This window comes from Carcharhinus amblyrhynchos, unplaced genomic scaffold (assembly GCF_965287045.1).
Source record: "Carcharhinus amblyrhynchos unplaced genomic scaffold, sCarAmb.v2.hapA scaffold_409, whole genome shotgun sequence".
Taxonomy (NCBI): domain Eukaryota; kingdom Metazoa; phylum Chordata; class Chondrichthyes; order Carcharhiniformes; family Carcharhinidae; genus Carcharhinus; species Carcharhinus amblyrhynchos.
The window spans coordinates 16,241-38,862 of NW_027650149.1; the positions used below are offsets into that span (position 1 = coordinate 16,241).

General features: G+C 49.4%; 1 protein-coding gene across 1 annotated transcript in view; it reads left to right on the plus strand.

Moving 5' to 3' along the window:
• LOC145339340 (nck-associated protein 1-like) overlaps nt 1-22,622 on the plus strand; it is an 89,993-nt gene that overhangs the window by 15,891 nt on the left and 51,480 nt on the right. The window contains exons 5-10 of the mRNA XM_080183769.1: nt 2,070-2,126; nt 5,258-5,354; nt 9,666-9,775; nt 14,467-14,599; nt 19,143-19,224; nt 21,871-21,929. Coding sequence (XP_080039895.1) covers nt 2,070-2,126; nt 5,258-5,354; nt 9,666-9,775; nt 14,467-14,599; nt 19,143-19,224; nt 21,871-21,929 — 538 coding nt within the window. The remainder of the gene's footprint in view (nt 1-2,069; nt 2,127-5,257; nt 5,355-9,665; nt 9,776-14,466; nt 14,600-19,142; nt 19,225-21,870; nt 21,930-22,622) is intronic.

A 22,622-nucleotide genomic window follows, 5' to 3' on the forward strand; every position in this document is an offset into this window, starting at 1 on the left:
ATGGGGGACAGTGTAGAGGGAGCTTTACTCTGTATCTAACCCCGTGCTGTACCTGTCCTGGGAGTGTTTGATGGGGGGACAGTGTAGAGGGAGCTTTACTCTGTATCTAACCCCGTGCTGTACCTGTCCTGGGAGTGTTTGATGGGGGACAGTGTAGAGGGAGCTTTACTCTGTATCTAACCCCGTGCTGTACCTGTCCTGGGAGTGTTTGATGGGGGGACAGTGTAGAGGGAGCTTTACTCTGTATCTAACCCCGTGCTGTACCTGTCCTGGGAGTGTTTGATGGGGGGGACAGTGTAGAGGGAGCTTTACTCTGTATCTAACCCCGTGCTGTACCTGTCCTGGGAGTGTTTGATGGGGGACAGTGTAGAGGGAGCTTTACTCTGTATCTAACCCCGTGCTGTACCTGTCCTGGGAGTGTTTGATGGGGGGACAGTGTAGAGGGAGCTTTACTCTGTATCTAACCCCGTGCTGTACCTGTCCTGGGAGTGTTTGATGGGGGGACAGTGTAGAGGGAGCTTTACTCTGTATCTAACCCCGTGCTGTCCCTGTCCTGGGAGTGTTTGATGGGGGACAGTGTAGAGGGAGCTTTACTCTGTATCTAACCCCGTGCTGTACCTGTCCTGGGAGTGTTTGATGGGGGGACAGTGTAGAGGGAGCTTTACTCTGTATCTAACCCCGTGCTGTACCTGTCCTGGGAGTGTTTGATGGGGGGACAGTGTAGAGGGAGCTTTACTCTGTATCTAACCCCGTGCTGTACCTGTCCTGGGAGTGTTTGATGGGGGACAGTGTAGAGGGAGCTTTACTCTGTATCTAACCCTGTGCTGTACCTGTCCTGGGAGTGTTTGATGGGGGGACAGTGTAGAGGGAGCTTTACTCTGTATCTAACCCCGTGCTGTACCTGTCCTGGGAGTGTTTGATGGGGGGACAGTGTAGAGGGAGCTTTACTCTGTATCTAACCCCGTGCTGTACCTGTCCTGGGAGTGTTTGATGGGGGGACAGTGTAGAGGGAGCTTTACTCTGTATCTAACCCTGTGCTGTACCTGTCCTGGGAGTGTTTGATGGGGGGACAGTGTAGAGGGAGCTTTACTCTGTATCTAACCCCGTGCTGTCCCTGTCCTGGGAGTGTTTGATGGGGGACAGTGTAGAGGGAGCTTTACTCTGTATCTAACCCCGTGCTGTACCTGTCCTGGGAGTGTTTGATGGGGGGACAGTGTAGAGGGAGCTTTACTCTGTATCTAACCCCATGCTGTACCTGTCCTGGGAGTGTTTGATGGGGGGACAGTGTAGAGGGAGCTTTACTCTGTATCTAACCCTGTGCTGTACCTGTCCTGGGAGTGTTTGATGGGGGGACAGTGTAGAGGGAGCTTTACTCTGTATCTAACCCCGTGCTGTACCTGTCCTGGGAGTGTTTGATGGGGACAGTGTAGAGGGAGCTTTACTCTGTATCTAACCCCGTGCTGTACCTGTCCTGGGAGTGTTTGATGAGGGGACAGTGTAGAGGGAGCTTTACTCTGTATCTAACCCCGTGCTGTACCTGTCCTGGGAGTGTTTGATGGGGGGACAGTGTAGAGGGAGCTTTACTCTGTATCTAACCCCGTGCTGTCCCTGTCCTGGGAGTGTTTGATGGGGGACAGTGTAGAGGGAGCTTTACTCTGTATCTAACCCTGTGCTGTACCTGTCCTGGGAGTGTTTGATGGGGGGGACAGTGTAGAGGGAGCTTTACTCTGTATCTAACCCTGTGCTGTACCTGTCCTGGGAGTGTTTGATGGGGGGGACAGTGTAGAGGGAGCTTTACTCTGTATCTAACCCCGTGCTGTACCTGTCCTGGGAGTGTTTGATGGGGGGACAGTGTAGAGGGAGCTTTACTCTGTATCTAACCCCGTGCTGTCCCTGTCCTGGGAGTGTTTGATGGGGGGACAGTGTAGGGGGAGCTTTACTCTGTATCTAACCCCGTGCTGTCCCTGTCCTGGGAGTGTTTGATGCTGAATTTCCCTTCTTGGAATGAACTGTTGCTGCAGGATTGTACTGGGATTTGCCGATCTTTTTTGTGACGTGTTATTTTACAGATACAGCAAGCGTATTGCGGACAGTAAAGAATGCCGGGAAGAAGCCACTACCAAAAGGTAATCCAATCATTTGTCTCGAATTTGGCTTTGGCAAAGAGGCAATGATTGAGTGAGTGGAAGGGAGACACTTCTAATTCCTTATCATCAGAATCCCAGAACCATTTCTAACTGGCAGAAGGAAAGACATTCTCGGATTCCTGATCTTATGTTGGATAAGGGTTTTGTAAATTCATTTGTGACATACGGGCATCGCTGGCTGGTCCAGCATTTATTGCCCGTCCCTAGTTGCCCTTGGAGGGCAGTTGGGAGTCACCCACCTTGCTCTGGAGTCACATGAAGGCCAGACCGGGGTAAGGACGGCAGATTTCCTTCCCCAAAGGGAACCGGATGGATTTTTCCAACAATGGTTTCGTCAGTAGATTCTTAACCCCGGATGTTGTTTTTATTGAATTCAAATTTCACCCTCTGCTGTGGTGGGATTCGAACCGGGGTTACCCTGGGTCTCCGGATTACCAGTCCAGTGACAATACCTAGCGTGCCGCATCCTCCCCTGGTCAGGAGTGCCTCGTGGGTAACCCACAATGCACTCCTGACCCGTCCTATTCGAGTGCGGCAGGTTGTGGGGATGTGTCTGTCTCCTGGTTCCCCACCCCCAACACACAATTTTCGCCAAGTCCTGCCCACTTCCCAAGGATACCTGATTCACCAATCTCGGAGGAGCTCTGAACTGCGCATTTGGGGCCGTTTTGAAGAGTAAGGTCAAAAGGTTGTATGTGCCCGCCCCTTCCATGCCTACCCATGCCCCCATGTCGCTCCCATGCCAACTCATGCTCTCTCACCCACCCCCCCCATGCTTTCCATGCCCCTTATCCATTGATGGTTCCTTATAACCCCCATAGCAACTCAGTTCACAATGCCCCACCCACCCCCAATACTCTCCATGCGAGCTCATTGAGCCATTGACAAAAGAGATCACAGAAAAATAGCTTACTACAACTTCGCATAGTTAAAAGTTCAAGCAAAATCCAGATCTGTCTCCAGCTGAGTAAACCAATTGAAGAATTTTATGGCAATCTGGGCTCTCGGCCAAGCTCAGATTTTTAAGGGACTTTGCGGTACCATCGGAACGCGAGAATGTTAACGGCTGGGGCCTGCTTCCCGACTGTCCCAACTTTGGACCTGCGGATCGTGACAGCAAACCCACAAAGCAGGGCTAGTCTGCAGGAAAATTACGTTCCCTGATGGAGGCAGGATCATAGAACATAGAAAAACTACAGCACAAACAGGCCCTTCGGCCCACAAGTTACGCCGAACATGTCCCTACCTACTATAACCCTCTGTCTTACTAAGTCCCATATACTCATCCAGAAGTCTCTCAAAAGACCCCAGTGAGTTTGCCTCTACCACCACCGATGGCAGCCGATTCCATTCACTCACCACCCTCTGAGTGCAAAACTTACCCCTAACATCTCCTCTGTACTTGCTTCCCTGCACCTTAAACCTGTGTCCTCTCGTAGCGACCATTTCAACCCGGGGAAATAGCCTCTGAGAATCCACCCTATCTATTCCTCTCAACATCTTATAAACCTCTATCAGGTCACCTCTCAACCTTCGTCTCTCCAGGGAGAAAAGACCGAGCTCCCTCAACCTATCTTCATAAGGCATGCCTCCCAATCCAGGCAACATCCTTGTAAATCTCCTCTGCACCCTCTCAATAGCTTCCACATCCTTCCTGTAATGAGGCGACCAGAACTGCGCACCGGGGTAGGGTTAGTCCCATTTCCCAGTTCTCATCTCTGATGTGAAAAGTTGGCCTTCAGTGTCAGAGAGAGAAAGATGGACACAGCATGAGGGACACAGACTCAGGGAGAGAGAGAGAGGGAGAGACAAACAGCCTCAGAGAGCAAGAGAGGGATAGGTAGCACCAGAGAGAGGAGGGAGGTAGCATCAGAGGGAGAGTGTGAGACTTGAAATCACCGTCAAACTCGAACCACAGTATCCAAGTGAGCGGTTGAAATCAGTTTTTCAAAAAACTGTTGACTGCGGAAGAGCACTTTATCCACTGGATAAAGTGCTCTCAAGCATGCAAGCACTTAAACAATCGCTGGGATCTTACCACCTCATCACATTGGGATCTACCACTGGAAATTTGGCAGCCCAGCCAAAAACTGGGGGGGGGGGGGGGGGGGGGGCGGGGGTCTGGAAAATTGTTCAGTGTAATGGTCACTTTTGTCTTGAGGATTAGCGCCCTTGGATCAATCACCGCATTGAGAACATACCTAAACCACCATAAACCATTACATCTGAAGCTGGCGATTTCCTTCAAACTTCTCTGTCAAAAGTACCTGACTACCGTGAAGGCTCCCCCCCCCCCCCACAAGTAACACACATTGACTTGCCCCATGTATTTCCCACAGGCCTCAGGAACCCACCCGCCTTAATGAGAACACACAGAAAACTGGGCATGCCACAGGCAATAAAGTGGTGACCCCATTGTCACTTTGCACAAGTGTTGGGTCGCGACCTGCCATCTTTGCCACCCTTAGGGCAAATGGCATCCGTTGGGAACTGCCCGCGAAGCTTGCAGCCTTCGCTATGGGCCTCCCAACGCAGAGGACATTCAGCCCAGTATATAGAACCCGACAGTGCAGAAAGAGACCCTTTGGCCCATCGAGTCTGCACCGAATACTATCCCCTCCAGGCCCTACCCCCATATCCCTGCATATTATACCCACTAATCCTTCTAACCTACACATCCCTGGATACTCGGGGGCAATTTTAGCACGGCCAATCAACCTAACCCACACATCTTTGGACTGTGGGAGGAAACCCACGCAGACACGAGGAGAATGTGCCAACCCCACACAGACAGTGACCCGAGGCCGGGAATCGAACCCGGCTCCCTGGAGCTGTGAAGCAGCCGTGCTAACCCACCGTGCTGCCCATATGTGGGTTGAACGGGCACAGCGCCTCTCGTTTCCCTCAGCAGGGATCAGATTCGAGGTGGATTTCGCGCTGATTTGGGACAGAGCGCGGGGGAGTGTGGAATTGTGGGTGGAGCGGCCAATTTTTGATTGACGGCTGTCACTCCAAGCCACGCCCTCCCCCCCATTTCAAGGCGGAGCCGGACTATCCGATGGGCGCGGGTTGAAACGCGCGCGTGGCTCTAACTTGTGTCCTGTGTTTAGTGGGGCCGTACACAGAGAGAGACGCATTTTCCTGAGAAGCGCGGTGAAGGAACTGAGCACCATACTCACCGAGGAGCCCGGCCTACTGGGACCTAAGGTACCGTCCGCCTGCTGAGATCTCAGACCCTCGCGTGTCAGGAGCTTTTGTTACGTAGCGAGAACGAGTGGCTTGAAGTTATACATTTGGCTCTGATCTTTCCCAGCCCTCGGTTTTGCATCCTCTGTCTCGTTTCCCACCCCTTCCCGAAATTATTGGCCCCGAGCGCTGTTGCTGTACAATACCGTATCGTTTGCGATTTGATTTGCCCCTTCCCCAGTCATTCGACCGAGTGTGAACATAAGAACATAAGAAATAGGAGCAGGAGTAGGCCATCTAGCCCTTCGAGCCTGCCCCGCCATTCAATAAGATCATGGCTGATCTGTCGTGGCTCAGTTCCACATTCCCGCCCTCTCCCCATAACCCTTAATCCCCTCTCTTATCAAGAACCCATCAGAAGAACATAAGAAATAGGAGCAGGAGTAGGCCATCCAGCCCTTCGAGCCTGCCCCGCCATTCAATAAGATCATGGCTGATCTGTCGTGGCTCAGTTCCACATTCCCGCCCTCTCCCCATAACCCTTAATCCCCTCTCTTATCAAGAACCCATCAGAAGAACATAAGAAATAGGAGCAGGAGTCGGCCATCCAGCCCTTCGAGCCTGCCCCGCCATTCAGTAAGATCATGGCTGATCTGAAGTGGATCAGTTCCACTTTCCCGCTTTCTCCCCTGTCTATCAGAAACCTATCTACCCGTGAATTCAATATATTGAGCGAGGCAGCCTCCACCACTTCAACAGGCAGAGAATTCCAGAGATTCACCACCCTTTGAGTGAAGAAGTTCCTCCTCAACTCCGTTCTAAACCGCCCCCCCTTTATCTTGAGGCTGTGCCCCCTAGTCCTACTGTCCTTTCTGAGCAGGAAGAGTCTCTCCACCTCTATCCTATCCATCCCATTCATCATCTTATACGTCTCAATGAGATCCTCCCCTCATTCTTCTAAACTCTAACGAGTACAAGCCTAGTTTATTCAGCCTCTCCTCATAGCTCAACCCCCTCAACTCCGGTATCAGCCTAGTGAACCTCCTCTGCACTCCCTCCAAGGCCAAAATATCCTTGCGTAAGTGCGGCGACCAAAACTGCACACAGTACTCCAGCTGCGGCCTCACCAGTGCCCTGTACGGTTGCAGTGGCATCAAGGACCCCAAGCGAAACTGGAGTCAATGGGAATCCCCGCTGGTTGGACTCATACCCGGCACAAAGAAAGATGGTTGTGGTTTGAGGTCAATCATCTCAGCTCTAGGACATCACTGCAGGAGATCCTTGGGGTTAGTGACCAAGGCCCAACCATCGCCAGCTGCTCCATCAATGACCTTCCCGCCCCATCGTACAGCGCGGTGGCGCAGCGGGTTAGCACTGCTGCCTCACACCGCCAGGGACCCGGGTTCGATTCCGGCCTCGGGTCACTGTCTGTGTGGAGTTTGCACATTCTCCCCGTGTCTGCGTGGGTTTTGTCCCACAGTCCAAAGATGTGCAGGTTAGGTGGATTGGCCATGCTAAATTGTCCCTTAGTGTCCAAAGATGTGTAGGTTAGGTGGATTGGCCATGCTAAATTGTCCCTTAGTGTCCAAAGATGTGTAGGTTAGGTGGATTGGCCATGCTAAATTGTCCCTTAGTGTCCAAAGATGTGTAGGTTAGGGTGGATTGGCCATGCTAAATTGCCCCTTAGTGTCCAAAGATGTGTAGGTTAGGGTGGATTGGCCATGCTAAATTGTCCCTTAGTGTCCAAAGATGTGTAGGTTAGGGTGGATTGGCCATGCTAAATTGTCCCTTAGTGTCCAAAGATGTGTAGGTTAGGGTGGATTGGCCATGCTAAATTGTCCCTTAGTGTCCAAAGATGTGTAGGTTAGGGTGGATTGGCCATGCTAAATTGTCCCTTAGTGTCCAAAGATGTGTAGGTTAGGGTGGATTGGCCATGCTAAATTGTCCCTTAGTGTCCAAAGATGTGTAGGTTAGGGTGGATTGGCCATGTTAAATTGTCCCTTAGTGTCCAAAGATGTGTAGGTTAGGGTGGATTGGCCATGCTAAATTGTCCCTTAGTGTCCAAAGATGTGCAGATTAGGTGGATTGGCCATGCTAAATTGCCCCTTAGTGTCAGGGGGATTAGCAGGGTAAATATGTGGGGGTACGATTATAAGGCCTGGATGGGATTGTGGTCAGTGCAGGCTCGATGGGCCAAATGGTCTCCTTCTGCACTGTAGGGGTTCTATAAGGTCAGAAGTGGGGATGTTCACTGATGATTGCACAATGTACATTTGCAACTCCTCAGATACTGAAACAGTCCGTGTCCAAACGCAGCAAGATCTGGACAATATCCAGGATTGGGCTGACAAGTAACATTCACACCACACAAGTGCCAGGCAATGACCATCTCCAACAAGAGAGAATCTAACCATTGCCCCTTGACATTCAGTGGTGTTACCATCACTGAATCCCCCACTGTCAACATCCCGGGGGTTACCACTGACCAGAAACTCAACTGGACCCAGCCGTAGGAATACTGCGTCTCCCAGAGCAGGTCAGAGGCTGGGAATCCTGCGAAGAGTAACTCACCTCCTGACTCCCCCAGAACCTGTCCACCATCTACAAAGCACAAGTCAGGAGTGTGATGGAATACACCCCACTTGCCTGGATGGTGCGGCTCCAACAACACTCAAGAGGTCAGTCAGTGGACTGACTGATGTCCAATAACAATCCTGGAACTCCCTCCCTAACAGCACTATGGGTGTACCTACACCACAGGGACTGGCTGATGTCCAATAACAATCCTGGAACTCCCTCCCTAACAGCACTGTGGGTGTACCTACACCACACGGACTAACTGATGTCCAATAACAATCCTGGAACCCCCTCCCTAACAGCACTGTGGGTGTACCTACACCACACGGACTGACTGATGTCCACTAACAATCCTGGAACTCCCTCCCTAACAGCACTGTGGGTGTACCTACACCACATGGACTGACTGATGTCCAATAACAATCCTGGAACTCCCTCCCTAACAGCACTGTGGGTGTACCTACACCACACGGACTGACTGATGTCCAATAACAATCCTGGAACTCCCCCCCCTAACAGCACGGTGGGTGTACCTACACCACACGGACTGACTGATGTCCAATAACAATCCTGGAACCCCCTCCCTAACAGCACTGTGGGTGTACCTACACCACATGGAACTGACTGATGTCCAATAACAATCCTGGAACTCCCCCCCCTAACAGCACGGTGGGTGTACCTACACCACACGGACTGACTGATGTCCAATAACAATCCTGGAACTCCCTCCCTAACAGCACTGTGGGTGTACCTACACCACAGGGACTGACTGATGTCCAATAACAATCCTGGAACTCCCTCCCTAACAGCACTGTGGGTGTACCTACACCACACGGACTGACTGATGTCCAATAACAATCCTGGAACTCCCTCCCTAACAGCACTGTGGGTGTACCTACACCACACGGACTGACTGATATCCAATAACAATCCTGGAACCCCCTCCCTAACAGCACTGTGGGTGTACCTACACCACACGGGGACTGACTGATGTCCAATAACAATCCTGGAACTCCCTCCCTAACAGCACTGTGGGTGTACCTACACCACACGGACTAACTGATGTCCAATAGCAGTCCTGGAACTCCCTCCCTAACAGCACTGTGGGTGTACCTACACCACATGGACTGACTGATGTCCAATAACAATCCTGGAACTCCCTCCCTAACAGCACTGTGGGTGTACCTACACCACACGGACTGACTGATGTCCAATAACAATCCTGGAACCCCCTCCCTAACAGCACTGTGGGTGTACCTACACCACACGGACTGACTGATGTCCAATAACAATCCTGGAACTCCCTCCCTAACAGCACTGTGGGTGTACCTACACCACATGGAACTGACTGATGTCCAATAACAATCCTGGAACCCCCTCCCTAACAGCACTGTGGGTGTACCTACACCACACGGACTGACTGATGTCCAATAACAATCCTGGACCTCCCTCCCTAACAGCACTGTGGGTGTACCTACACCACATGGTGGGGTGGGGATGCATGCGGAGGTGGGCTGGGAGTATTTAGTAGCTCTGTTTGCTTGTATCTCTTCGGCCAAAGGGCACGGCAGCTCGTGGGAAGGTCTCAGGCCAGATAGGTTAAGCCTGGGATGGATTGTTGCGATGGTTCACAGTTAGAGGGAGGGAGTGGGGAGGTCAAGGGTCCACGACCCAGGAAACCAACACCTCCGAGTGTCCCTGGGGCCGCTCGGGCTGGCCCGTTTGTGAATTCCGACTTTTTTGTCCCGTATCCAGGCGCTTTTTGTCTTCATGGCCTTGTCGTTTTCCCGGGATGAAGTCTCGTGGCTGGTTCGTCACGCTGAAAACATCACCAAAACCAAGACTCCTGAAGACTACGTAGACAGGTGAAAAGAGGGGTGAAGGATGGGAGCCATTGAGAGGGCAAATTGCTATGTTATACAGGGGTGTGACTGCAGTTCGCCTCAAGTACATTGTAATACATGGACATGGGGGCATAGAGTTGGGGGTAGGGTGTTAGCGTGGATAGAGGATTGGTTGTCAAATAGGAGGCAGAGAGTGGGGGTCAATGGGTGCTATTCGGATTGGCGGTTGGTGACTAGTGGAGTGCCCCAGGGGTCGGTGCTGGGGCCTCAGCTATTTACCATTTATATAGATGATCTGGAGGAGGGAACCGAGTGTAGGGTGTCGAAATTTGCTGATGACACCAAGATTGGTGGAACGGCAAATTGTGCGGAGGGTGTGGAGAGTCTGCAGAAGGATCTAGATAGGCTGGGCGAATGGGCCAGGAAATGGCAAATGGAATTTAATGTTGGCAAGTGCGAGGTGGTCCACTTTGGTAGGAAGAATGGTAGGAAGGACTATTACTTACGTGGCGAAAAACTGCAGCAGGCGACGGTGCAGAGGGACCTTGGGGTCCTTGTGCATGAGTCGCAAAAACCCAGCCTGCAGGTGCAGCAGGTGGTCAGGAAGGCGAATGGGATGCTGGCCTTCATAGCGAGGGGGATTGAATATAAAAGTAGGGAGGTCTTGCTGCGGCTGTATAGGGCATTGGTGAGGCCGCAGCTGGAGTACTGTGTGCAGTTTTGGGCGCCGCACTTACGCAAGGATATTTTGGCCTTGGAGGGAGTGCAGAGGAGGTTTACTAGGCTGATACCGGAGTTGAGGGGGTTGAGCTATGAGGAGAGGCTGAATAAACTAGGCTTGTACTCGTTAGAGTTTCGAAGAATGAGGGGAGATCTCATTGAGACGTATAAGATGGTGAATGGGATGGATAGGATAGAGGTGGAGAGACTCTTCCCGCTCAGAAAGGACAGTAGGTCTAGGGGGCACAGCCTCAAGATAAAGGGGGGGCGGTTTAGAACGGAGTTGAGGAGGAACTTCTTCACTCAAAGGGTGGTGAATCTCTGGAATTCTCTGCCCGTTGAAGTGGTGGAGGCTGCCTCGCTAAATATTTTTAAGACGCGGGTTGATGGGTTTTTGATAAGAGAGGGGATTAAGGGTTATGGGGAGAGGGCGGGAATGTGGAACTGAGACACGACAGATCAGCCATGATCTTATTGAATGGCGGGGCAGGCTCGAAGGGCCAGATGGCCTACTCCTGCTCCTATTTCTTATGTTCTTATGTAACATGAGGTGAAGAGTGGGTCATCCCAGTAAATCTTGACTGCGCAGAAGTACACATTGGCAATTTGTAAAGAGTTCATCCAACCAAACCAGTTGAGGTTTTTTTAATTCATTTGTGGGGACATTGGCGTCGCGAACTAGACCAGCATTTATTACCCATCCCTAATTACCCCTTGAACTCACTCAGCCAATTCCGAGTCAGCCATATTGCTGTGGCTCTGGAGTCGTGTGTAGGCCAGACCAGATAAGGACAGCAGATTTCCTTCCCTAAAGGACACCAGTGACTCAAATGGCTTTTCCCACGATGGTTTCGTCAGTAGATTCTTAATTCCAGATTTTTCTAAAAAATTGAATTCAAGTTCCACCGTCTGCGGGGTTCGAACATTAGCTGGGTTTCAGGATTGATAACCTAGGGGTAATATCACTGAGCCGTTGCCCTCCCCACGTGGTAACTCCCGTAGCTCTCAAGTGTGTCTCTCCGCATCATATTTATGCGGGCTTCCAGAAGACACTTTGCAAAGGTTCCACATGCGAGGCTGTTCACAAAAACCAGAACACTCAGAATCTGAGGCAGTGCTGCAGTTACAGATAGGATGTAGAGAAAGATCAGCTTAATATTTGAATTATTATTGTCACATGCATTGGGATACAGTGAAAAATATTGTTTCTTGCGCACTGTACAGACAAAGCATACTGTTCATAGAGTACATAGGGGAGAAGGAAAGGAGAGAGTGCAGAATGTAGTGTTAGAGTTACAGATAGGGTGTAGAGAAAGATCAGCTTAATATTTGAATTATTATTGTCACATGCATTGGGATACAGTGAAAAATATTGTTTCTTGCGCGCTATACCGACAAAGCATACCATTCATAGAGTACATAGGGGAGAAGGAAAGCATAGGGTGCAGAATGTAGTGTTACAGTCACAGGGTGTAGAGAAAGATCAGCTTAATATTGGATTTGATTTATTATTGTCACATGTATTGGGATACAGTGAAAAGTATTGTTTCTTGCGCACTATACAGACAAAGCATACCGTTCATAGAGTACATACAGGAGAAGGAAAGGAGAGAGTGCAGAATGTAGTGTTACAGCCATAGCTAGGGTGTAGAGAAAGATCAGCTTAATATTAGATTTGATTTATTATTGTCACGTGTATTGGGATACAGTGAAAAGTATGGTTTCTTGCACACGATACCGGCAAAGCATACCGTTCATAGAGTACATAGGGGAGAAGGAAAGGAGAGGGTGCAGAATTTATATTACATGGCCGCACGGTGGCACAGTGGGTTAGCACTGCTGCCTCACAGTGTCAAGGATCCAAGTTCGGTTCCCCGCTTGGGTCACTGTCTGTGTGGAGACTGCACATTCTCCCCATGTCTGCATGGGTTTCCTCCGGGTTCCCTGGTTTCCTCCCACAGTCCGAAAGACGTGCTGGTTAGGGTGCATTGGCCGTGCTAAATTCTCCCTCAGTGTACCCGGATGTGATGTCTAGGGGGTTTTCACAGTCACTTCATTGCAGTGTTAATGTAAGCCTTACTGGTGACACTAAGTTTAGAAGGATGAGGGGGGATCTTATAGAGACGTATAAGATAATGAAGGGGATGGATAGGGTAGAGGGAGAGAGATTCTTCCCGCTTAGAAAGGACAGTAGGACTAGGGGGCACAGCCTCAAGATAAAGGGGGGGCGGTTTAGAACAGAGTTGAGGAGGAACTTCTTCACTCAAAGGGTGGTGAATCTCTGGAATTCTCTGCCCGTTGAAGTGGTGGAGGCTGTCTCGCTGAATATATTTAAGTCACGGGTTTTTGATAGACAGGTGAATTAAGGGGAGAAAGCGAGAAAGTGGAACTGAGCCACGACAGATCAGCCATGATCTTATTGAATGGTGGGGCAGGCTCGAAGGGCTAGATGGCCTACTCCTGCTCCTATTTCTTATGTTCTTAATAAATAAACTTTAGAAAAACAGTTATAGCTAGGGTGTGGAGAAAGATCAGCTTAATATATACCTTTCAAAAGTCTGACAGCAGCAGGGAAGAAGCTGTTCTTGAGTCGGTCGGTACGGGACCTCAGACTTTTGTATCTTTTTCCCGATAGAAGAAGGTGGAAGAGAGAATGTCCGGGGTGTGTGGGGTCCTTGATTATACCGGCTGCTTTTCCCCGAGGCAGCGGGAAGTGTAGACAGAGTCAGTGGATGGGGGTCCTTGCCCTAGCATGGGCAGAATGAACCTCATCAAACTGAGATTTTGCCAGATCGGAAATGTGGAACTTCAGCAGCCGCGCTGATCTAGAACTGTCCCCACAAGGTGAGGCCCCGCTCGCAGCGTACCGGAGGTCCTCGTCCCTGTTCAATCCTGCCCCATCATCTGGGAAGTCTCAGGAGCCCCCACAACAGCTCCTACCCCACCCCCGCGTGACTGAGTTGCAAATGTCAGATCAACAGGGTTTGGGAGTGCCCACTCAATGAAGTCGGCTTACATTAACACTGCAATGAAGTTACTATGAAAATCCCCCAGTTGCCATAGCCCTGTTCGGGTACACTGAGGGACAATTTAGCATGGCCAATCCACCTAACCTACACATCTTTGGACACTAAGGAGCAATTTAGCATGGCCAATCCACCTAACCTACACATCTTTGGACACTAAGGGACAATTTAGCATGGCCAATCCACCCTAACCTACACATCTTTGGACACTAAGGGACAATTTAGCATGGCCAATCCACCTAACCTACACATCTTTAGACACTAAGGGACAATTTAGCATGGCCAATCCCCCTAACCTACACATCTTTGGACACTAAGGGACAATTTAGCATGGCCAATCCACCTAACCTACACATCTTTGGACACTAAGGGACAATTTAGCATGGCCAATCCACCCTAACCTGTACATCTTTGGACACTAAGGGACAATTTAGCATGGCCAATCCACCCAACCTACACATCTTTGGACACTAAGGGGCAATTTAGCATGGCCAATCCACCCTAACCTGTACATCTTTGGACACTAAGGGACAATTTAGCATGGCCAATCCACCCAACCTACACATCTTTGGACACTAAGGGGCAATTTAGCATGGCCAATCCACCCTAACCTACACATCTTTGGACACTAAGGGACTATTTATCATGGCCAATCCACCTAACCTACACATCTTTGGACACTAAGGGACAATTTAGCATGGCCAATCCACCCTAACCTACACATCTTTGGACACTAAGGGACAATTTAGCATGGCCAATTCACCCTAACCTACACATCTTTGGACACTAAGGGACAAGCAAACCCATGCAGACACGGGGAGATGGTAGGAGGCTGACGGCTGGAGGTCCTGGCCTAGTTTGATGCCTTGTGGGAAGGCAGAGATAGCGTCAGAGAAAAGTCCACCGCTTCTGCCGTGGTTTCTGGGCGATGGCTCCCCTGGTTATGCTGCGTTCCTTCCGTTCCAGTAACTTGGCAGAGCTGCTGTTTGTGATGGAGGAGCTCCGAAGACTGCTGCACAAGTTTAAGAAGGTGATTCAGCGATACTTTGTCACCTACCTGGCCCACTTTGATGCGGTTCTTCTCAGTGAAACGATTCAGGTGAGATGACAAACCTCTGGCTCGGGGGGGCGGGGGGGGGGGGGAGGGGGGGGGGGGGTGACGCAAAGGGCGGAATTTTACGACTGTGCCTCAAAATCGGAAAATCCCGTTTAACGTTGGACCTGTGTCCCCCGCGCCTACTGTGATTCCTGTGGCAGCGGGAAGGGAAAATTCCACCCAAAATTTCCAGGGCCGAGATTTTCGGGAATGTTGCATGTGAGCTTTGTGAGGCCCAGTGCTCAAAAATTTGCCGTTTATATATTCTTTGAGGGGGCGTGGGTATTGCTGGCAAGGCTGGCAATTTTCTGCCCAACCCTAATTGCCCCTGAACTGAGTGGCTAAATGGGCCATTTCAGTGTCAGCCAAGTTAAGAACAAAAACAGGCCCTTCGGCCCAACGAGCCCGCGCCGCCATCTTAACACCACCAGTCCCCCTCTCCACCCATGACCCTTGTCTATGTTTTATGGCCATCCACATTGAGGGGAGACTAATTTAGGGACAATTTGTTACACCAATCGGCCTAATCTTTGGGGTGTGGGAGGAAACCGGAGCACCCGGAGAAAACCCACGCAAGCACGGGGAGAATGCGCAAACTCCCACAGACACCGGCCCAAATCCATGTGTCTGCACAGCAAACAGTGATAGTCACTGAGCTGTCGTGTTGCCCAGTATCTGGTCCAGTTTAGGCACACACTAACGACATGAAGCACTAGGCCAATCTCGAACAACCAAGAGCAGCCCAAGTACGACCCATCGCGTGTACGCCCCTCGTTGGACAACAAGGCAGACTGAATCGCCCATAGATTAGAAGAGAAAAACATTAGTATCGTGTGCTGTGGTTCTAGAGTCACGTGTAGGCCAGGCCTGATAAGGACGGCAGATTTCCTTCCCTAAAGGACCTTCGTCTAAATTAAACTCCATCTGCCGTTCGTCAGCCCACTGGCCCAATTGATCAAGATCCAGTTGCCATTGGAGATAACCTTCTTTACTGTCCACTATGCCACCAATCTTGGTGTCATCTGCAAACTTACTAACCATGCCTCCTATATTCTTATCCGAATCATTAATATAAATGACAAATATCAGTGGGCCCAGCACTGATCCCTGAGGCACACCGCTGGTCACAGGCCTCCAGTTTGAAAAACAACCCTCTAGGCTGAATAAACTAGGCTTGTACTCGTTAGAGTTTAGAAGAATGAGGGGAGATCTCATTGAGATGTATAAGATGATGAATGGGATGGATAGGATAGAGGTGGAGAGACTCTTCCCGCTCAGAAAAGACAGTAGGACTAGGGGGCACAGCCTCAAGATAAAGGGGGGGCGGTTTAGAACGGAGTTGAGGAGGAACTTCTTCACTCAAAGGGTGGTGAATCTCTGGAATTCTCTGCCCGTTGAAGTGGTGGAAGCTGCCTCGCTAAATATTTTTAAGACGCGGGTTGATGGGTTTTTGATGAGAGAGGGGGTTAAGGGTTATGGGGAGAGGGCGGGAATGTGGAACTGAGACACGACAGATCAGCCATGATCTTATTGAATGGCGGGGCAGGCTCAAAGGGCTAGATGGCCTACTCCTGCTCCTATTTCTTATGTTCTTGTGTAAGCCAATTTTGTATCCATTTAGATACCTCACCCTGGATCCTGTGAGATTTAACCTCATGCAAAACCTAATATGTGGTACCTTGTCAAAGGCCTTGCTAAAGTCCATATAGACAACATCAACTGCATTGCCCTCATCTACCTTCTTGGTTACCCCTTCAAAAAACTCAATCAAATTTGTGAGACATGATTTTCCACTCACAAAGCCATGCTGACTGTCCCTAATCAGCCCTTGCGTCTCTAAATGCCTGTAGATTCTGTCTCTCAAAATACCTTCTAACAACTTACCCACCACAGATGTGAGGCTCACTGGCCTGTAGATCCCAGGCTTTTCCCTGCAGCCCTTTTTAAACAAAGGCACAACATTTGCCACTCTTCAATCTTCAGTCACCTCACCTGTGACTGCCAGTGATTCAAATATCCCTGCTAGGGGACCCACAATTTCCTCTCTAGCCTCCCACAATGTCTTGGGATACACTTCATCCGGGGATTTATCTACCTTGGTGCGCTTTAAGACTTCCAGCACCTCCTTCTCTGTAATATGTACACTCCTCAAGACATCACTATTTATTTCCCCAAGTTCCCTAACATCCATGCTTTTCTCAACAGTAAATACTGATGAGAAATATTCATTTAGGATCTCACCCATCTCTTGTAGACCCGCACATAGGTGACCTTGTTGGTCCTTAAGAGGCCCTACTCTCTCCCTTGTTACTCTTTTGCCCTTTATGTATTTGTAGAAACTCTTTGGATTCTCCTTTGCCTTATCTGCCAATCTCGTGTCCCCTTTAGGCCCTCCTGATTCCTCTCTTAACTCTCCTCCTCCACCCCCTATACTCTTCAAGGGATCCACTTGATCCCTATGCATGTCATGTGTCTCTTTCTCCTTTTTGACCAAGGCCTCAATATGCCAAGTCATCCAGGGCTCCCGACTTCTGTCAGCCTTGCCCTTCACTCTAAGAGGAATGTGTTTTACCCTGAACCCTGGCGTGCCACTTACCAGACATCCCCCTTCCTTCCCACAGACTCCCCCCAATTAACTTTTGAAAGTTCCTGCCTGATCCCATCAAAATTGGCCTTGCCCCAATTTTGATAGTTGTCATAGTCACCATTACTGAGGTTAGCTTTATCATTCCAAATTTATTCACCATGTTAAATTGCCCCTCAGTGTCTAAAGATGTGTAGGTTAGGGTGGATTGGCCATGCTAAATTGTCCCTTAGTGTCCAAAGATGTGTAGGTTACGGTGGATTGGCCATGCTAAATTGTCCCTTAGTGTCCGAAGATGTGTAGGTTAGGTGGATTGGCCATGCTAAATTGTCCCTTAGTGTCCAAAGATGTGTAGGTTAGGGTGGATTGGCCATGCTAAATTGTCCCTTAGTGTCCAAAGATGTGTAGGTTAGGGTGGATTGGCCATGCTAAATTGTCCCTCAGTGTCCAAAGATGTGTAGGTTACGGTGGATTGGCCATGCTAAATTGTCCCTTAGTGTCCAAAGATGTGTAGGTTAGGTGGATTGGCCAGGCTAAATTGCCCCTTAGTGTCCAAAGATGTGCAGGTTAGGTGGATTGGCCATGCTAAATTGTCCCTTAGTGTCCAAAGATGTGCAGGTTAGGTGGATTGGCCATGCTAACTTGTCCCTTAGTGTCCAAAGATGTGCAGGTTAGGTGGATTGGCCATGCTAAATTGTCCCTTAGTGTCCAAAGATGTATAGGTTAGGGTGGATTGGCCATGATAAATTGTCCCTTAGTGTCCAAAGATGTGTAGGTTAGGGTGGATTGGCCATGATAAATTGTCCCTTAGTGTCCAAAGATGTGTAGGTTGGGGTGGATTGGCCATGCTAAATTGCCCCTTAGTGTCCAAAGATGTGTAGGTTAGGGTGGATTGGCCATGCTAAATTGTCCCTTAGTGTCCAAAGATGTGTAGGTTAGCGTGGATTGGCCATGCTAAATTGTCCCTTAGTGTCCAAAGATGTGCAGGTTAGGTGGATTGGCCATGCTAAATTGTCCCTTAGTGTCCAAAGATGTGCAGGTTAGGTGGATTGGCCATGCTAAATTGTCCCTTAGTGTCCAAAGATGTGCAGGTTAGGTGGATTGGCCATGCTAAATTGCCCCTTAGTGTCCAAAGATGTATAGGTTAGGGTGGATTGGCCATGATAAATTGTCCCTTAGTGTCCAAAGATGTGTAGGTTAGGGTGGATTGGCCATGATAAATTGTCCCTTAGTGTCCAAAGATGTGTAGGTTAGGGTGGATTGGCCATGCTAAATTGTCCCTTAGTGTCCAAAGATGTGCAGGTTAGGTAGATTGGCCATGCTAAATTGTCCCTTAGTGTCCAAAGATGTGTAGGTTAGGGTGGATTGGCCATGCTAAATTGCCCCTTAGTGTCCAAAGATGTGTAGGTTAGGGTGGATTGGCCATGCTAAATTGTCCCTTAGTGTCCAAAGATGTGTAGGTTAGGGGGATTGGCCATGCTAAATTGCCCCTTAGTGTCCAAAGATGTGTAGGTTAGGGTGGATTGGCCATGCTAAATTGTCCCTTAGTGTCCAAAGATGTGTAGGTTAGGTGGATTGGCCATGCTAAATTGTCCCTTAGTGTCCAAAGATGTGCAGGTTAGGTGGATTGGCCATGCTAAATTGTCCCTTAGTGTCCAAAGATGTATAGGTTAGGGTGGATTGGCCATGCTAAATTGCCCCTTAGTGTCCAAAGATGTGTAGGTTAGGGTGGATTGGCCATGCTAAATTGTCCCTTAGTGTCCAAAGATGTGTAGGATAGGGGGGATTGGCCATGCTAAATTGTCCCTCAGTGTTGGTGAGATTATCAGGTAAATAGACAGGGTTACGGGGATGAGAGCTGACTAGGATTGTTGTTGGTATGGACTCGATGGGCCAAATGCCCTCTTTCTGCGCTGTAGGGATTCTATTCAGTTGGAAATGTTTGTGCTTGCGTCTTTTCAGAACCTCTCCGTCTGCCCTGAGGAAGAATCTGTGATCATGTCATCGTTTGTGAACAGTTTGGCATCTCTGAACATCAAACAAGGTAGGGTTCCGGCCTTGGATTCTGAGCCTGGCCTTCACAAACCTGAGCTGTGGGCGACTGGACACTTGTTGCTCCCTCTGGGACAGGGCTGAATGCGCCAGTTTTTTTTTGGGTGGGGGGGCAATCTTATGGGCCTCCCCCACCGGTGTGATCATCCGCTCTGGTCACCGGCCATTTTCAAAATGGCGGCACTTCCTGTTTGTGACAGGAAGTTAAAATTCTACCCTCTAACGATAATGGTGGCAGCAGAAATCTTTGGCAAGTTTACTTCGTGCTGCCACCAAAAAGTATCTGACAACAAATCTCAGGAAGTTGTTCCCTTCTGTAGGGACCATTCAGTCATAGAACAAAACAGCACGGAAATAGGCCCTTCGGCCCAACGAGTCCATGCCCTCCCAGCTAGTCCCAATGGCCCATTTCCCTCTTATCCTTCCCCATCCATCTACTTATCCAAATACTTTTTTAAGCGTTGTCATTGTACCCGTCTCAATCACTTTTCAAGGCAACTCATTTTGTACACACACCACCCCCTGTGTGGAAAAAGTTACCCTCTCCCAGGTCCCCTTTCCCCTCTCACCTACATTGTACGGAATAAAGTCCGAACCTGGCCTTATTGAATGGCAGGGCAGGCTCGAAGGGCTAGATGGCCTACTCCTGCTCCTATTTCTTACGGCCAACCGCTCCCTATAACTCGGGCCCACTGCTCCTGGTAACGTCCTGGTTAAATCTTCTCTGCACCCTCTCCAGTTTATCAATGTCCTTCCTATAACAGGAAAACTGTTCCCAATACTCCAAGTGCTCACATATACAACCGTAACAATGTCCCAACTCCGATACTCGATGTCCTGACTGATGATGGCCAGTTTGCTAAACACCTTCACCTGTCTACATGTGACGCCACATTCAATAAACTATCTACTTGTACTCCGAGCTCCCTCTGTTCCTCAACACTCCCCAGGGCCCTCCCATTGACTGGGCGAGTCCTATCCTGGTTTGACTTTCCAAAATGCAACACCTCACACTGATCTGTGCTGAAACTTACAACTTATCCAAATCCAAGTACAAAGATGTGTAGGTTAGGGGGATTGGCCATGCTAAATTATCCCTTAGTGTCCAAAGATGTGTAGGTTAGGTGGATTGGCCATGCTAAATTATCCCTTAGTGTCCAAAGATGTGCAGGTTAGGTGGATTGGCCATGCTAAATTGCCCCTTAGTGTCCAAAGATGTGCAGGTTAGAGTGGATTGGCCATGCTAAATTGTCCCTTAGTGTCCAAAGATGTGCAGGTTAGGGTGGATTGGCCATGCTAAATTGTCCCTTAGTGTCCAAAGATGTGCCGGTTAGGGGGATTGGCCATGCTAAATTGTCCCTTAGTGTCCAAAGATGTGCAGGTTAGGGTGGATTGGCCATGCTAAATTGTCCCTTAGTGTCCTGAGATGCGTAGGTTAGAGAGATTAGTGGGTAAATATTTGGGGATGTGGGGGTAGGGCATGGGTGGGATTGTGGTCAATGCGGACTCGATGGGCCGATGGGCCTCTTTCTGTGCTATGTAGGGATTTGATGATTTTCATGTTACTTAAAAATAAGTCTGCTTACAGTGCAGGACGACTGAACTGTCATTGACTTTGATTCACTTTTCTGTGAGTTACAAACCAAAAGACAATGAAAATATAACCACCTCTCCAGTAAACATTTGGATAAATTGAAATCAGAGTGCCTCCCGTAGGTTTGCCCATCTCCAGAGCGATGTTGCCTGTCTGGGTTGTCCTCAAACTGATCTTTGCAGAGAGATCTGGATAGGCTGAGCAAGTGGATGAGGACCTGGCAGATGGAGTATAATGTTAGCAAGTGTGAGGTTATCCACTTTGGTAGAAATAATAGTAGGAGGGATTACTATTTAAAAGGCGAAAAGCTGCAGCAGGCGACGGTGCAGAGGGACCTGGGGGTCCTTGTGCACGAGTCGCAAAAACCCAGTCTGCAGGTGCAGCAGGTGATCAAGAAGGCGAATGGCCTTTATAGCGAGGGGGATAGAATATAAAAGTAGGGAGGTCTTGCTGCAGCTGTATAGGGCACTGGTGAGGCCGCAGCTGGAGTACTGTGTGCAGTTTTGGTCGCCGCACTTATGCAAGGATATTTTGGCCTTGGAGGGAGTGCAGAGGAGGTTTACTAGGCTGATACCGGAGATGAGGGGGTTGGACTATGAAGAGAGACTAAATAGACTGGGTCTGTACTCGTTGGAGTTTAGAAGGATGAGGGGGGATCTTATAGAGATGTATAAGATAATGAAGGGGATGGATAGGGTAGAGGTAGAGAGATTCTTCCTGCTTAGAAAGGACAGCAGGACTAGAGGGCACAGCCTCAAGATAAAGTGGGGGACAGTTTAGATCAGAGTTGAGGAGGAACTTCTTCACTCAAAGGGTGGTGAATCTCTTTGCTTTGATTGCATCTGGTCCCACATCCCTGCGGTTAATGTCGCGACTCCCAAAACGGAAAGCGAGGCGCGTGAGCGAGATATTCATAAAAATGTGATGCTTTTCTACTTCGGTGGGCAGGGAGGGGTATGGGCGTGGGACCCTCGGGTGGATAATGCTGTCTGGAATGGCAGGTAACAGATTGACTTTGTTTCTGTGGTTGCACACGTTATATAGTTGAAAACAACGAGAAGTTCGATTTCCGGGGCTTCCGACTGGATTGGTTTCGGCTTCAGGTAGGCATTTGTTCTGGCAAACAGCAAATCACACGATAGTGTCCCCCTCCTGGCGTGCTGTCGACTGTGGAAGGTGCTGGTGGTGGGATATATTATGGGATGATATTGACAGTCATGTAATGTGAGCAATATCAGGAGACATTTCATCCTTGTGCATGAACTGAGGGTGTCATTGTATTCAAGCGGTGTGTATGAACTGATTGGAATTTAGTTCCCTGTAAATAAAGCTTGGTAGATGTCTCATATTTGCCTCCAGTTCCATCCAGTGGCCCGCATTCCGTTCCAGCCTTGAGGCACTGTCTGTCAGAGTGGAGATTGCACATTCTCCCCGTGTCTGCATGGGTTCCCTCGGGTGCTCCGGTTTCCTCCCACAGTCCAAAGATGTGCAGGTTAGGGTGGATTGGCCATGCTAAATTGTCCCTTAGTGTCCAAAGATGTGTAGGTTAGGGTGGATTGGCCATGCTAAATTGCCCCTTAGTGTCCAAAGATGTGTAGGTTAGGGTGGATTGGCCATGCTAAATTGTCCCTTAGTGTCCAAAGATGTGTAGGTTAGGGTGGATTGGCCATGCTAAATTGTCCCTTAGTGTCCAAAGATGTGTAGGTTAGGGTGGATTGGCCATGCTAAATTGTCCCTTAGTGTCCAAAGATGTGTAGGTTAGGTGGATTGGCCATGCTAAATTGCCCCTTAGTGTC